Source organism: Periplaneta americana, chromosome 3 (assembly GCF_040183065.1).
Source record: "Periplaneta americana isolate PAMFEO1 chromosome 3, P.americana_PAMFEO1_priV1, whole genome shotgun sequence".
NCBI classification, from domain to species: Eukaryota; Metazoa; Arthropoda; class Insecta; order Blattodea; family Blattidae; genus Periplaneta; species Periplaneta americana.
The window spans coordinates 92,021,699-92,038,625 of NC_091119.1; the positions used below are offsets into that span (position 1 = coordinate 92,021,699).

At 35.2% G+C, this 16,927-nt stretch overlaps 1 protein-coding gene across 1 annotated transcript in view; it reads left to right on the forward strand.

Moving 5' to 3' along the window:
- Positions 1 to 6,855, forward strand: part of LOC138696247 (uncharacterized) — a 657,385-nt gene extending 650,530 nt beyond the window's left edge. Inside the window, exon 6 of the mRNA XM_069820936.1 lies at positions 6,326 to 6,855. Coding sequence (XP_069677037.1) covers positions 6,326 to 6,727 — 402 coding nt within the window. The 3' untranslated portion in view covers positions 6,728 to 6,855. The remainder of the gene's footprint in view (positions 1 to 6,325) is intronic.
- Positions 6,856 to 16,927: the final 10,072 nt, after the last annotated feature.

A 16,927-nucleotide genomic window follows, 5' to 3' on the forward strand; every position in this document is an offset into this window, starting at 1 on the left:
GCTCTACCGACTGAGCTACCCAGGACGATGTGCGCAAAGCGAAGGGTCCCGGAATCGATACCCGTCCCGGAACAATTTTTCCCTTGAAATTATTCATTTCTGTCATTTTGTGTCTATTTCACACATCTTGAATAAAATATGTTGATCTGCATGTTTAAAGTTATGACTTGCTTCTTCAGTTACTAATAAAACAGCTGCATCAATCTAAATTCATTCATCACTGATGGACATGCTTGTGTTTCTTTCCTGAGAGATCGTATTTTTCACCCATTTCCTCATTGCCTTCGTGACTAGCTCATTGACAAGACACTTGCCGTATGCCTCGAAAAGCAAATGTTGCATATTACAGACTGATAGATATAAGCAGCCTTTCCGCAGGTGGTCGAGGTTCGAGTTACAGTTACATTTGTGATTTTTCATTCACAAATACATATAGCCTAGAGGTATTTGTAGTGCAATTTAGTTTTGACTTGGAACTATGTACGTCTTTCTCCTAACTAGGTATCAGGGGTAGTTGCCGCAGTGGCGTATACTGGTTAAAGGGTTTGGGCTACCGCTGACCCTATTATTACACAAAATATATCTAACAATTACTTTAATTTTAATTACTATGGTAAAACTAATAATACAAAATTATTACATAATGTTATATTATAAACTTTTTCTTTTGTAATTTCCTTGGGCTACCGCCGGTAGCCCCGGTAGCCCGCAAAATACGCCCCTGGACTAGTTGGGAATTTACTGTCACATAATAATGAAACCCTCTCGCCTTGTCTTTCCTTTGTTCTCCCTGTATTCCACTTGTTCATCTTTTCGACCCCTTGGTCTTCTTGTCTACTCCTTGTTCTCTTGTCTTCTCCTTGTCTTCAGCTTATTTTCCTTATATTCCCCTTACTCTCCTTCTTGACAAGTGTCGCACCCAAACGTAGTTGTGCGTGATATGCACCAGAGACCTGCATCAGAGCGAGCGCGGGATATCGTTATCAGTCCAGGAAGGCACTGACGGAATGAATAGCGATCATCTACGAATATTTCCGATAAATCACGAAGTAAAGAAACACACCGAGCGATCGGGTCTGAGGACGAGCGCTCGGTGTTCATGAGTGCTCTTCCTGTAGCAGTAGGTGAATTGTAGGCTTGTCTGATAGTACGTTTCATCAAAACGAATGTTGAAGATGATTCAGTAGTATCGACGTCGATCTCAAGCAGAGGCTCGGACACCGTCTCTGTTGATGGTAAAAGGTTACAAGACACGATGTCAGAAGTATATGCCGAAAATAAAGTTAAATCAGCAGAGTCAGAGTAGTGGAAAAAAGGGAAAGCAGTTACTAGCTCTGCTTGGACTAAATTCGGAGAAGTAAGGGATAAGATTACCTTAAAGTACATAGGATTGTCCACACCTGTGGAGTAACGGTCAGCGCGAAACCAGGTGGCCCGGGTTCGAATCCTGGTCTGGGCAAGTTACCTGGTTGACGTTTTTTTCGGGGTTTTCCCTCAACCCAAGACGAGCAAATGCTGGGTAACTTTCGGTGCTGGACCCCGGACTCATTTCACTGGCATTATCACCTTCATTTGATTCAGACGCTAAATAACCTAAGCGTCGTAAAATAACCTACTAAAATAAAAAATAAAAATATTCCCAAGTTAGTATGAGTAAAGTTCATACTACGTCCGAGATGAAACAAAATATATCGCTACTAATTTATTATTTGCATTTCATACATCGATAGACATTTTTAGTTACCACGTATTAAATGTAATTTGTCTGTTTCATATACGTTTTATAGTAATATAACCAAACATTTCATTTGCATTTACAGTAATTATCACGATTAATTGTTAAACTAAGTAGGAACGAAATATATATATATATATATATATATATATATATATATATATATATATATACAGAAAATCATTTCAGGCTATTTCAATCTAAACAAAGAAAAATGTGTAATTAATTAAATTTCCACTAAATATATAATTGTTGAGAACAATCGAATGATTTCTATAATGATGATTCCATTGTAGGATTAAATCATTCGAATGCATGGATGAATTGTTCAATAAAATTTCAGTATGATGATTACCAGGGAAAGGATTTATATGTAAATACATATTTACTTATAAAGCTAATATAATTTATATTTTGCATTATCTTTATGTTTCACAATGTGTAGGGTTGAAAAATCCTACTTTTATTTTCCATATTTTTCCATATTTTAGAGTTTAGTACATATTTTCGTTAATTTCCATATATTTTCCATATTTCATATAAAACAGTCCATATTATATTAGGTTTAACAATAAAACAAAACAAAATTCCATTAACTTTTAAAAATACATTTCAACAATAGAGATTTAAACACATGTTCAGTAATCCCTTTAACATCAGAGTTATTTGAAAATTAGCAGTCCTATCAACAATGGGAAAGTAAGTTACAAAACTGTATTAATTTAATTTAAAATTTTTAACAGACTTCAGTTGTGCAGCTCAACAGTTAAATGCCAGTCAGAGTACACATAGGTTCAGTTTTGTAAATCATACTATAAAGACGGTAAATATGCCAAAAGTACGTCATTCAGTCAATTTAAAATCAAAACTAACAAGTTACATTTCAGAATTTAAAGAAGATGGTTTATCAACTGACAATAAAATATTATTTTGTAATTTGTGTCAGTGTGCAGTATCATCTACACAAAAGTTCCTGGTGCAACAACACATTACAACTAGTAAACATCAGGCCAACAAACAACTAAATTCCAAGCAGAGACAATTGTTTTTAACACAACCAACAACATCGAATGTAAGATCTGAGTTTAACATCGACCTGTGCCGTTCTCTCATCTCTGCTGATATTCCTCTCTACAAACTAAAGAATAAGGTCTTCAGGGAATTCCTTGAAAAATATACTCAACATACAATCCCGGATGAGTCAACACTTAGGAAGACGTATGCTCCATCCATCTACGATGAGACAATACAGAAGATAAGAGATGAAATTAAAGATAGTTCAATTTGGGTTTCCATTGATGAGACTCCCGACAAAGAAGGTAGACTTGTTGGTAATGTAGTTATCGGTTTGTTAAGTGAACAATATTCTGAACGAATTCTTTTACATTGTGATGTTCTAGAAAAGTGCAATAACAAAACTATAGTTAAACTGTTCAACGAAGCTATGGGTATCCTGTGGCCAAAGGGTATTATGTACGATAATGTGTTATTCTTTATTAGCGATGCTGCCCCTTATATGGTCAAAGCTGGACAAGCATTATCTGTTGTATATCCTAAATTGACTCATTTTACTTGTGTGGCGCATGCATTTCATCGTGTGGCAGAAGTGGTCAGAGACAATTTCCCTAAAGTAGATTTGTTGATTTCATCAGTGAAAAAAGTATTTCTCAAAGCTCCCAGTAGAGTTAACGTGTTGAAAGAAATGTACCCTGAAATTCCATTGCCACCAAAGCAATTTTAACTAGATGGGGTACATGGCTAGAAGCAGTTGAATATTATGCCGAACATATAGACTCTATTAACAATGTTCTCCTTGCATTGGACTCTGAAGATGCAGTCTCAATTGATACTGCGAAAACAGTTACCTGTGACATAAGTGTGAAGAATGACTTAGCTCACATTCAGCATACATTTTCATGCATCATAAAAACGCTCAAAAGTCTCCAAAATAGGCACCTTTCACTATCTGAAAGTTTTGAAATTATAAATAGAACTGTGGAACAACTGAATCGTGGTAGAGGTAAAGTTGCAGATGCAGTAAGAGCTAAGGTGGACACTGTACTTTCAAAAAACCCTGGATATGAAGAACTACAAAAGGTTGTTGCTGTGATGAGTGGTGAATCAACAGTGAAGATTAACTTGGACTTATCCCCAGCAGACATTGTGAAATTGAATTATGTACCAGTTACTTCTTGTGACGTCGAACGCTCTTTTAGTCAGTATAAATCTATCCTCAGAGACAATAGAAGAAGATTCACTTTTCAGCACTTGAAAGAAATGTTTGTAACCTATTGTTATGGTAACAGACAATAAAAATTGTGTTTTGTTGAAACTACATTGGAAGATAAGGTACGTCCATTATATTTTTTGTTTAGTTTGATTAAAATGTACCAATATTTAACGTACATAGTCATTTTTTATAATTTTAAGTCCATATTTAATTCCATATTTTGGTAAAAATCCATATTTAATTCCATATTTTGGTAAAAATAACTACATATATATTTACATATTTCATATATTTTTAGTCCATATAAATCCGTTCCCTGATGATTACTCTTTCTATACGTAGGTCTAGTCTGTGAGCAGCGCTCTTTTTTCTTATCGCCATGTAGGTCAGGTGTTTAATTTAATGAAGATCAGGGTCAGATACTGGGGCTGTTAGAAGAGTCAGTACGCAACACCCACACAGAACATTCGAAGCTTATCATTCTATTGTTGCGTCATATGATTCTGAACTCGAAGCTCTTATCATTATCATAAAATGGAACATATTCTGTTATGCGAGTACATATTTTGTATAACTTCATACGGCTTGTTGTGGTGGTAAGCAAAGCCAATGAATAATCGAGTGATATTGTGGATATTTCTATTATTTCGAATGGTTTTGATAATCAAATAATTCGAATGAATTCATTCTATTTTTACCAGTACTGTACTACGTAGTACTGTAGCATACTGCTTCGCTTACAGTGGTTGAAGCGAGCGCTCGTTCTGACAGGGGAGCGATCCCCCGGGCGAGCTCGAGCGAGCGGAGGCCAAACCCGAGCTCGAGCGATTACACACGAAGAGCATTCGGTAAAACCGATCTCAGATATCGTTAAGCATCGCTCTCTTGCAGGTCTCTGATGTGCACAGCTATGTAAAGCTATGCGCCCGCCATTTTTTTCCGGAGTTCTCTCGTTTCTCAATGTTTGGCTTCGAAATAGTACTGTCCGATATAAATTTCATTATCATTCTACAGCATGGGTGTCCAAACGCGTATAGAACCATTGCCCGTCAAGCATGATTTGCTAAGGTCAATAACTTTCCATATAAAATAGGAAAAAAGATCTTAAAAAATAAGCGCTGCGGGTTGTTTACGCCATGGGTTACTTCTTACGAGTTACAATTGTACATCTATATTCTATAGCATCTCCTGATCGCCGGATGGCAACGAGTGGATAGGGCTATTCTAAGGACAAGCGTGATGATTTGCTCCAAATCTGATAATTGGCGAAACCTCTGACCACATATACTGTAGGGTAAGGTTGGTAATATTGTGATATTTATAATATTAGCTATGATAGTTATTTTTGAGAATGTTTTACAATTTTACTGAGGGAGAGGAAGATCGGTTTTTTGCGTCAACGTGTTTCTGCACAAAACCGGTCCTTCTCTCGCTCAGTAAAACTGTAATTATTTCTCAAAAAGTACTATCATAATATTATTAGTATCACAATATTACCAACCTTTATCATATATCAGATTGGCCATTCCCATTTTATGAAATGGCAACACATGAAGAAAACAACCACCAGAGCCTCCATTGTCGAAAAGACATTTTGGAAGTAGGCCTATAGTTGCAACTTATTATTTATGCAATTCCGTAAGAGTTATAACGTGATTTCTTTTGCAGTCACTAGGTGACAGCATAGTGAAATTGATAACAGTTGTTGCCTTGAAAGTCATTAGTCTGATCAAAGGCGAAGCTTAGCGCTGTAAATTGAGAATGCGCCTGCTTGGGAAGTTAGAACAAAATATCTAGGACGAATTGTCAGGTCGTAGTGATACGAGTAATAAAGGCTCATTCACAATGAAAATTAAACATAACGTAAGCGTTAACTTAAGAATATAAACGTTACGGTAAAATCAAGAAGTCATACCATCATTCACGATGGGAACATAAACATAACAGCAAACATATTTGGTAACCATGGAACAACGACGCCATTTCCTCATATTCTGTCGTATACTTCAGCGCTCCACGATTGTGTTCTGTTTGCAAATCACGTAAGCATAAGCATGAACGTTTGGAATTTGCGTCTTACGGTAATGTTTATGTCAATGCTTATGTGAATCGTTGTGAATGATCCCATTTGGTAGCCTGGGCGCAAACTTCTGTGTTTATGTTACGGTTTCGTTTAATTTTCATTGTGAATGGGCCTTTACAGTAATAATAACTTGGTATTAATCACTCTTTGATACAAATGCCACTCTGAACATTCCTGAATGGAGTTTCGTACTCTTTCTAAAATGAATTTCGTGATATTACGTATGTAAAAAAACAAAAAAAAATTAATTAAGCTTACACGGACGTTGTCTTTCCAGGTGATTTTGGTGGATTCGCGGTCACACAGCTTCGTGCGTGAGGGCAGCCACTGTGAGTTCCTGCTGACGAGCTTCGATTCGTCGTGGGGCGTGCTGGAGAACCCCCGCCACTCGCTGCCGCCGAACACCACTTGCCGCTACCACTTCCAGGGCCGCCGGCACGAGACGGTGTGGCTGTCGTTTGTCAAGTACCACGCGGCCAGCGCGGACCCCGCCGCCTACGAGCTGGGCGCGGAGTGCAACGCCCGGCTGCGGATTTGGGACGGACGCATCGCCTCCAACACCGGCTCCCCGAGGCAGCAGGTGAGCAATGCCTGGAGGACACGAAATAATTTGCATGAAACCCACATCTTAATATGTATGGAAAGCCTAGGATGTCAGAGACTGTCGGACATTGTCTAGTTTCAAAAATAAATTAAAATTGCACTTTTTCAATTCAGATTCCTTTCAGTTATAAGCCCTTTTCTCTGCGATAGTTTTGTAAAAATATAGGCTATATATTTATTTCCTTCCTTTCCCCTTTTTGTTCTCTTTATCAGCCGATGAATTTATTAGCAAAGCCATTTTATTGTGAATTTTATTTAATATTCGTATTTCTTTTCTTCTTTTATTATTATTATTTTATTACATTCCATTTTGTTATATTCTACCTTACGTTTTCCATATTAACCATTTGTACTAAATGAGTTGCTTTTACTATATTCCAATGTACAGTATTTTACTTTCTTTTTTCTATTATGGTATTATTTTCATGTTGTTTAGTGTCGATTTTATTATGCTATTCTTATTATTTTTTTTTGTAATATGTTAGTATTCTGTTCTTTAACTTTTTGTTAAATTTTAACTGCTTGTATACTTTGTGACTTTGTAAGAGAAGGCCCCATGGCCTTAACTCTTCCAGTATAAATAAAGAATTATTATTATTATTATTATTATTATTATTATTATTATTATTATTATTATTATAGGATGGGACAGGACAGTAAAGCATAATGAAACAGGCTAGAGTGCTTATGACGAAATAAATATCCCTTTGGAAATTAAAAGCAATAGTATTAAGAAAATGACGTGTAGAACTACTTTCTCGTTATACATTTCGTAAGTTTTCTAACAACTTAGTTTCTCAAGTTATTAGCTTCTGCCTTGTTCATATTACATAGGCACAATCTTACGTTATAATTTACAGTCGAGGTCCGTTACCCTTTCGAGAGGCATACACACCTACTAACGTATAGTACTTCCTAATTCATCTACTTACGCACAAGTGTGCATACAGAATACAACTAAAATATATGTCAAAATTTTAGGGGCATAGTGAACATGTTTTCAGTACAGCAGGATTTGCACTCGGTGAGAGACATTGAAAATTACACCCTGACAATGTATTCTTCCCTTTCTGCTCAGTAATTGGCAATGCAAATTACAATATGCATAATTGTTGTGTTTATATTATTTTATATATGCGCACGCACGCACAGCGAAAGCGAAATAACCCTGCAGATTGAAAGGGACGGTAGGGTACACTTAAAGGAACATAACACTTATATTACGTTTCGTGATTAAATATGCACGGTTAATTAGAAAATTAAGTTGGAAGATTCAGCAGTCTGCCAACATCGCCGTTAATACAGTCGTCCTTCTTGTCTTACAGATGTAAGAGGTCAAAGAATTCAAGTCTGTCTCTGTACGCGATTCTCCTTGCATCGTTCAGTAACTTGTAATTAGGGGTTTTAAATTTAAATTAAACGCTATTGAAATACGCCAGAGGAATAAATGATTCTTTATTAGATTTGCTATCGATATGGACAAAGATCACGATTCTACTCACAATGGTTACCGAATAAGAGGATGTTATACACTTGGGAGGGGGGGAACATTTTTCTCTGAGAAAAGTATGAACTTCCCACCAATATGTTTATTTATTGTTTATTGAGTTATTTCACGACGCTGTATCAACATCTCAGGTTATTTAGCGTCTGAATGAAATGAAAGTGATAATGCCGGAGAAATGAGTCCGGGATCTAGCACCGAAAGTTAGCCAGCATTTTTTCATATTGGGTTGAGGGAAAACCCCGGAAAACATCTCAACCAGGTAACTTTCCCCAACCGGGATTCAAACCCGAGCCACCTTGTTTCGCGGTAGGACGCACTAACCGTTACTCCACAGTTGTGGACACCAATATGTTATTACCAGGGAAAGGATTTATATGTAAATACATATTTACTTATAAAGCTAATATAATTTATATTTTGCATTATCTTTATGTTTCACAATGTGTAGGGTTGAAAAATCCTACTTTTATTTTCCATATTTTTCCATATTTTAGAGTTTAGTACATATTTTCGTTAATTTCCATATATTTTCCATATTTCATATAAAACAGTCCATATTATATTAGGTTTAACAATAAAACAAAACAAAATTCCATTAACTTTTAAAAATACATTTCAACAATAGAGATTTAAACACATGTTCAGTAATCCCTTTAACATCAGAGTTATTTGAAAATTAGCAGTCCTATCAACAATGGGAAAGTAAGTTACAAAACTGTATTAATTTAATTTAAAATTTTTAACAGACTTCAGTTGTGCAGCTCAACAGTTAAATGCCAGTCAGAGTACACATAGGTTCAGTTTTGTAAATCATACTATAAAGACGGTAAATATGCCAAAAGTACGTCATTCAGTCAATTTAAAATCAAAACTAACAAGTTACATTTCAGAATTTAAAGAAGATGGTTTATCAACTGACAATAAAATATTATTTTGTAATTTGTGTCAGTGTGCAGTATCATCTACACAAAAGTTCCTGGTGCAACAACACATTACAACTAGTAAACATCAGGCCAACAAACAACTAAATTCCAAGCAGAGACAATTGTTTTTAACACAACCAACAACATCGAATGTAAGATCTGAGTTTAACATCGACCTGTGCCGTTCTCTCATCTCTGCTGATATTCCTCTCTACAAACTAAAGAATAAGGTCTTCAGGGAATTCCTTGAAAAATATACTCAACATACAATCCCGGATGAGTCAACACTTAGGAAGACGTATGCTCCATCCATCTACGATGAGACAATACAGAAGATAAGAGATGAAATTAAAGATAGTTCAATTTGGGTTTCCATTGATGAGACTCCCGACAAAGAAGGTAGACTTGTTGGTAATGTAGTTATCGGTTTGTTAAGTGAACAATATTCTGAACGAATTCTTTTACATTGTGATGTTCTAGAAAAGTGCAATAACAAAACTATAGTTAAACTGTTCAACGAAGCTATGGGTATCCTGTGGCCAAAGGGTATTATGTACGATAATGTGTTATTCTTTATTAGCGATGCTGCCCCTTATATGGTCAAAGCTGGACAAGCATTATCTGTTGTATATCCTAAATTGACTCATTTTACTTGTGTGGCGCATGCATTTCATCGTGTGGCAGAAGTGGTCAGAGACAATTTCCCTAAAGTAGATTTGTTGATTTCATCAGTGAAAAAAGTATTTCTCAAAGCTCCCAGTAGAGTTAACGTGTTGAAAGAAATGTACCCTGAAATTCCATTGCCACCAAAGCCAATTTTAACTAGATGGGGTACATGGCTAGAAGCAGTTGAATATTATGCCGAACATATAGACTCTATTAACAATGTTCTCCTTGCATTGGACTCTGAAGATGCAGTCTCAATTGATACTGCGAAAACAGTTACCTGTGACATAAGTGTGAAGAATGACTTAGCTCACATTCAGCATACATTTTCATGCATCATAAAAACGCTCAAAAGTCTCCAAAATAGGCACCTTTCACTATCTGAAAGTTTTGAAATTATAAATAGTACTGTGGAACAACTGAATCGTGGTAGAGGTAAAGTTGCAGATGCAGTAAGAGCTAAGGTGGACACTGTACTTTCAAAAAACCCTGGATATGAAGAACTACAAAAGGTTGTTGCTGTGATGAGTGGTGAATCAACAGTGAAGATTAACTTGGACTTATCCCCAGCAGACATTGTGAAATTGAATTATGTACCAGTTACTTCTTGTGACGTCGAACGCTCTTTTAGTCAGTATAAATCTATCCTCAGAGACAATAGAAGAAGATTCACTTTTCAGCACTTGAAAGAAATGTTTGTAACCTATTGTTATGGTAACAGACAATAAAAATTGTGTTTTGTTGAAACTACATTGGAAGATAAGGTACGTCCATTATATTTTTTGTTTAGTTTGATTAAAATGTACCAATATTTAACGTACATAGTCATTTTTTTATAATTTTAAGTCCATATTTAATTCCATATTTTGGTAAAAATCCATATTTAATTCCATATTTTGGTAAAAATAACTACATATATATTTACATATTTCATATATTTTTAGTCCATATAAATCCGTTCCCTGGTTATTACACTTCTTTGCTACATACAACATGAGCTATTCGCTTTAGAAACCTACAGGGTTATTTTACTTCCACTCTGTAGAAGGGTTTAACGTGAGTTGTTTAAATAAAGAACAAATGGTGTAATGACATTTTGATACTCCACGAGCTATTAAATACTCGTTTCCTTAAACTATTTCATTTTCAAAATATTTTACATCTTATAGTAACTGTTCGAAGTGGCGTCCACCGACTTCGACACATACAGTACAACAATGCAAGAAATTCTGCCGCACTCTTAAAAGACGGCGGTGCCTGTTGTACGACGAGAAAGGCAGCTAGGATTGTGGTAACGAATTCATCTTCAGTGTCCACTCGGGTGTAAAGACAGCAGGAGTATTAGAAACATTTTGGAATACTCATCTCCTCAGTTGATCCGGTTACCTCATGTACCATAGAGCAAACACTTTTTCGACTGTGGAGAATCCTGCAGCTGATAGTACATTTTGGAGAGAGCGGAAATATTGACAATAAACGGAAAATATTTGAACTCGTGGCACGGTTAAAATATTTGAGGTAATTTGAAATTTGAGGCTTTCAGTGCGGTTGAATTGTGGTGCGGTTTTCGTGTATCTCAACTGTAGTGACATGCCTTTTCACCACATGTTTAAATATGCAAAAACTATGCAGTCGTTTGGGGGAATCACTTTCAATTTCGATATTGTTATGAGAGAACTCGTTATATACGCAGGAAATGAGTGTTCTTCTGTTTCAAAATACAGTATTTTAACATTATGACAGGAATCGCATCTAGAAGCCGATCATTTCTTCAAACGTATGTATATGTTCTTTGAGTAAATTGGTTTAGGTGGGCACATGCTTCCAATTTCCGTAATGTAAAGTAAAAGCATCGTAATATAAAAATACATTTTGTTATTCTCGCAAAAAATGGCATTATCAGTATATTAGATACCGAAAACTTTGTTTCCGATATATCATGGTAGTTATTATTGCTACAGTTGATAAAAACTTTCCTTTCTCAGTCTTTTTTTTAGATACGTAAATATGTGGCAGTTTGACTGTTATATTTGGCAAATATTTGAAACGGTCAGTCAATTCTAAACCTAATCAATCAATTTTCTGCAGCGCAACCAGGAACTTGGGAGCTGATGCATTGTCAGAACACACAACTTTGGGAATCTTGCTACAACTTTTGTCTGCAACTTCTGTCCCTAACCTTAAATAATAATGAAGAATAATACGGTCCTGTCACAGTTACATCTTGTTCTAATTGCTGTCTCTTAATTATACTGTCTTTCTCCCCTGCCACCAAAAAGAGTGATGCGAAAATTTTTGCTGCCGAATTTTGAACTCGAAATTTCTTTGGGCAGAGAAAACCAGAGCGCCAGAATTCCTTCCTTTTCATTGTTTTTTCTCTCTGGATAACAACAAATGATCTACTTTTCGTCCATAGTTATACTACAATCCAAAAAGTTAGAAGAATCGTTTTCGAAACGGCGAAAAAGTGACTTGAACATTGTCTCTGAGTTGTTCGTGATTAGCATTACTGTATTTAGGCATCAATCTAGCAGGTAATTTTTTCATGCTAAAATCATAATGCACGATGTTCATAGGACATTTTCAAAGTCTCTGATATACGTTTGACCCAAATTCGAAATCATGTCATCCGCGGCATGGATATTTTTTGGAGAAGTCACAGAAACAGTTCTTTCAACATGGTATTCATAATTCATCTTCGTTCTTCCTCTTTCAAATTAAGCAACGTAATTTTTAAATAGTGGCATACGAAAGGTAATGATTTCTCAATATGTCCAGACTCGCATAAATGTCCTTGCTGGACAGTCGATAATGAAACGATACCGTCATTTCCCATAACTGGTCATGGAACACAACTATGGCCAACGATACAACCATTCAAAGAACATTGTAGAAGTAACATAGGCCGTCGTAGATAGCTGCAGTGACTTGACTTCAAACTACAGTACAGCAAAAATAAAGATAAACGAGATATTACGTTATGGAATACAAAATTTGATTGGTTGTATCCTGAACCATAGTTGTGTTCTAGGACTATAGTTATGGGAAATGACGGTACTGAATTTTATTAAAATTGAATATTTTATAATAACATAATTCCTTTAAAAAGTTGCACTATAAAATCGGCTAAACTTGAATCACCAAAAATAGAGTAAATATTTATCAAACAAGATACGCTTTCCTATGGTAACTGCTTTCGTGAGCAGAAGTCAAAAATTTATAATTACACGATCAATTCACCCCAGTATGTGATCCAGTATTACTGTGAATGATGAATATAATTGTATAATATTTGTACTGCATAATGAATCGTTCTTTAGGGTCTATTTAATAGGAACTTAATATGATTTACTATATTTTTTCAGCTTTTATTGGAGGTAAGTGACAGATGAAATTGTAGAGCCATTATGTCCTGTACCCTTTCCTATTGGGGAAATTATTATTTACATAGACGTAGTTGTGACTCCAATAGAAAACATTTCCAAATAATAAAATTAATGACCTGAAGATATCTGCACGACTCGATATTCAAAATGAACATACTCCTTATTATACGAAAATGTAACAAAAATAGAAACTAGTTTTTTTGTAAAATAGTAATACCTAGAGATTTACGCTTTCAATTTGAGTATCTACAAATAATTAATTTTAGACTTTAAAAAATACCTAAACAGTCCCCTCGGCTTAGTAAATGTGGTACCCAATTCCCACCCCAAGCAATCCGTTGTTCGATTCCTGACGTGGACAATGGAAGTGATTTATTCCACCCCCCCCTTACGGGACTGGGTGTTTTGCGCTTGTCATGTGCTGTCCTGTGTTGTCTCAGGAGTGGATCTGTGTCGTGCTTACCACACGACCATGGAAACCTGCAATTTGTGTTTGTCTAATGTTTATAGGTTACATCTTCCCCTAGCTATACCGCATTTCTTTGTAAGTCGGTATCAAAGTACGGGGTAAACAAGAAAAGAAAAGTAAAGTAAGCAGTGAGGAAAAGTAAATGTTGAAAGACAGAATGAAGGAAAGAATGGACGAAAGAAATATAGTAGATATATCCAAACGAATTAGTTGTGAAATTAATGTGACTCTAGCAGTTACAGATGCAGGGCAAAACTCACCACATTCAGGTAAAATAATTTAGGCTACTTTTCTATACAAGTCGTAATATGTACAGTAGGGTGGCCCTTAGCTATAGGTAATTTTCCGAAAGTTAAAATTGTGCTGCTCCCACCCCCTTATCTTGTTCCAATCAACAAAAAAATAATCTGTGCAAATTTTCAGCTCAATCGGACAACTGGTAGGCGACCCTCAAACGGTTTGAAGTTGGAACATGAGCATAGTATGCGCAACTATTAATTCCTTACAAAAGCTGTAGCCCTATACTCTACCCTATCTCGACCATTTTCTTTTTTCTTCTTAGAGAAATTTAGTGGACATCCTGGCAACCCCAGCAATTGTATAAAAATAATCTGAATGAAATTTGCCAAAAGTTAATTCGAAAAATTCCTGAAATGAGATAAAAAAAATTAAGAAATATTAGGTCGTTTTAGTAACGCAGACAGCTTCTATAAGAGAAACACATTTTTCTTTACAACAATAATTTCTATAAAATCAAAACATTATGTAAACGAACGAACATTGAACATTATTTTATTCTAAGAGAGGATTTAGTAACATTTGGGTATCTTTTACGGTCTCTGGTAACGATCTGTAAAACAAATTGTTTGTCATTTTCATCTTTTGTGAGAATGTTATTGTAATCCTGAATGAGTTTGACTTCTCTTTCTGCAGTGTCATTCACAACAACTATCTTCTCAACTTTTTCAATTCACTTTTGTAAACAGGATCATCCTTTCAATTTGAAGGATCTTTATCGAGGAAATCGGTGCTGATAGAAAATCTCATGAAGAAAATTTTAGTACAAGGAGTTACAAAAGACGAAAACTCGATATTTCTAAAGGAAGAAAAATCATTTTAGTGCAGAATGTACATTTTCAGTTGATTTCTTCTTCTTTCTCTTCTTCACCTTCGTCTGCTTTCAGTATAACTTGAGCCATATTTGTTTTAACCGCTGTTGGAACGTAGCCATCAAATAAGGACAGAGCCACAGTTTCGGGAGCTAAGTACGAAAGATGGTTGCAAAATTTATTTGCAGCAATCTTACTGATTTTGGGATCAATATTTTGATAATTTATCAGTTCACGCATGAATACGAAATCATGACAAAGTACTTTAAATGCTTCTGATGACAAAAACCAAGCTCGAACATACACTCGAGCAAGAAAAATAATTTCTGTGTGTCTTGTTTCTCTAAAATTTTCTAAGGCATTGTAAAGAAGTGCAATTTATTACCATGTTTTCAGTATACACACACGAAACCTTCTGCAGCAGCCATTAATATGTAAACCCCATTTCTATCACTGATTTTGCACCTATCAAAATCTTCAGAGAGACAGGGAGTAAAAAACTGCAATGTACCTCGAGTTGCTGGAACTACTGCTGCTGCTGCAGTTGTTGCTCTTTCACTGTCTCACCACCATTACTGCTTTGGATGCTTGAAGTTGAATCATCAGTTTGTGATGCAGCAAGCTGATGAGTACTAAAATGTTGTTACATTTCTTCATAAGTCCTTTCTTTCCATTGCATTGCACTTCAATGCTCTTTCTTCCTTGTGTTTTAGTTTTTGATCTACACCAACCATGCAGTCTGTCGTCCTTTTTGGCGCTGAAGCATTAAGAAATTCTTATCCTCTTCATTTTTCACCTATCTCAAAGCATCTGAATGAGCTACGTCAAAGAGTTCATCCATAATTTCCAAAAAATATCTTCTTTTTTTTTTTTCCTTTTTCCTTGCCTGTAGTTCTACTCAAATTTTCCTGAAAACCCCTCTATTCATCATAGAGATTGAATAACTTATCAACGCAGTGGTCAGTCCTTCTAGTAGGGATTTGTGCTTTTTGACAAAAAAATTGAAACTTCTTTAATCACCAATGCTAAACATTCCTTTGTTGTAAGATTTAAAACTCTTACATTGTACGAGAATACTCTTAAAACTTGCTGGTTCGAAGGTAGTTTGGTTCCGACGATTTGATTGGAGATGTAGCCAACAAGAGAGACATAAAAGTCCTTAACTTGTGTGACGAACTACTTGAAGAGGTTGATTCCATTTTACAAATCTAGGAGAAAAAGTCTTGAAAGTCACTTTACACGAGCAGTCAGCAGATCACACAGACAGTTTTGAAACAATAATTGAAATATCATTAATCAAAGACAAGATCATGTTTAGTTACAAACTAAGTGAACAAAGAACATATAATAATAATAATAATAGTAATAATAATAATAATAATAATAATAATAATAATAATAATAATAATAATATAGGCTTATCTAATAATATTAGAAAAATTATTTTCCGGGCTAAAATTTCAAAACTTCATGGTCGATGAGGGTCGCCTCGCAGTTGTCCGATTGAGATGAAAATTTACATAGATCGTTTTTTTGTTGATTGGAACAAGATAGAGGAGTGGGAGCAAAACATTTAGAAAGTTGAAAAATAAGGGCCACACTAGTACACTTAGAATTTCTTGCTTACGAACAGTAACTTAAAATCCAGGCATGCCACTCGACCAGAATGGGTCGTTTGTCGTAATAAAAATTATTACTTGTGACAGCCAGTTATAATCGCAGATGCTAATCGTAAAATATCTTCTTCCTCTTAAACGGTTCCATTTAATCGAACTTCTGATTTCTTGAGAAGATGAATTATGGAATTAGAATCGAATATATGTATAAATATATGTATATGCAGATGCTAATCATAAAACATCTTCTTCCTCTTAAACGGTTCCATTTAATCGAACTTCTGATTTCTTGAGAAGATGAATTATGGAATTAGAATCGAATATATGTATAAATATATGTATATGCAGATGCTAATCATAAAACATCTTCTTCCTCTTAAACGGTTCCATTTAATCGAACTTCTGATTGCTTGAGAAGATGAATTATGAAATTAGAATCGAATATATGTATAAATATATGTATATATAAATTATCAATTTTCATAATTAGTGTTACAATTTAGGCGATTGCAATAGTATACGAGAAGCTACACTGTAGCAAAATTTTGAAACATTACATACGTAAAATATGCAGTACTTACACGATTAATTATTAAATGA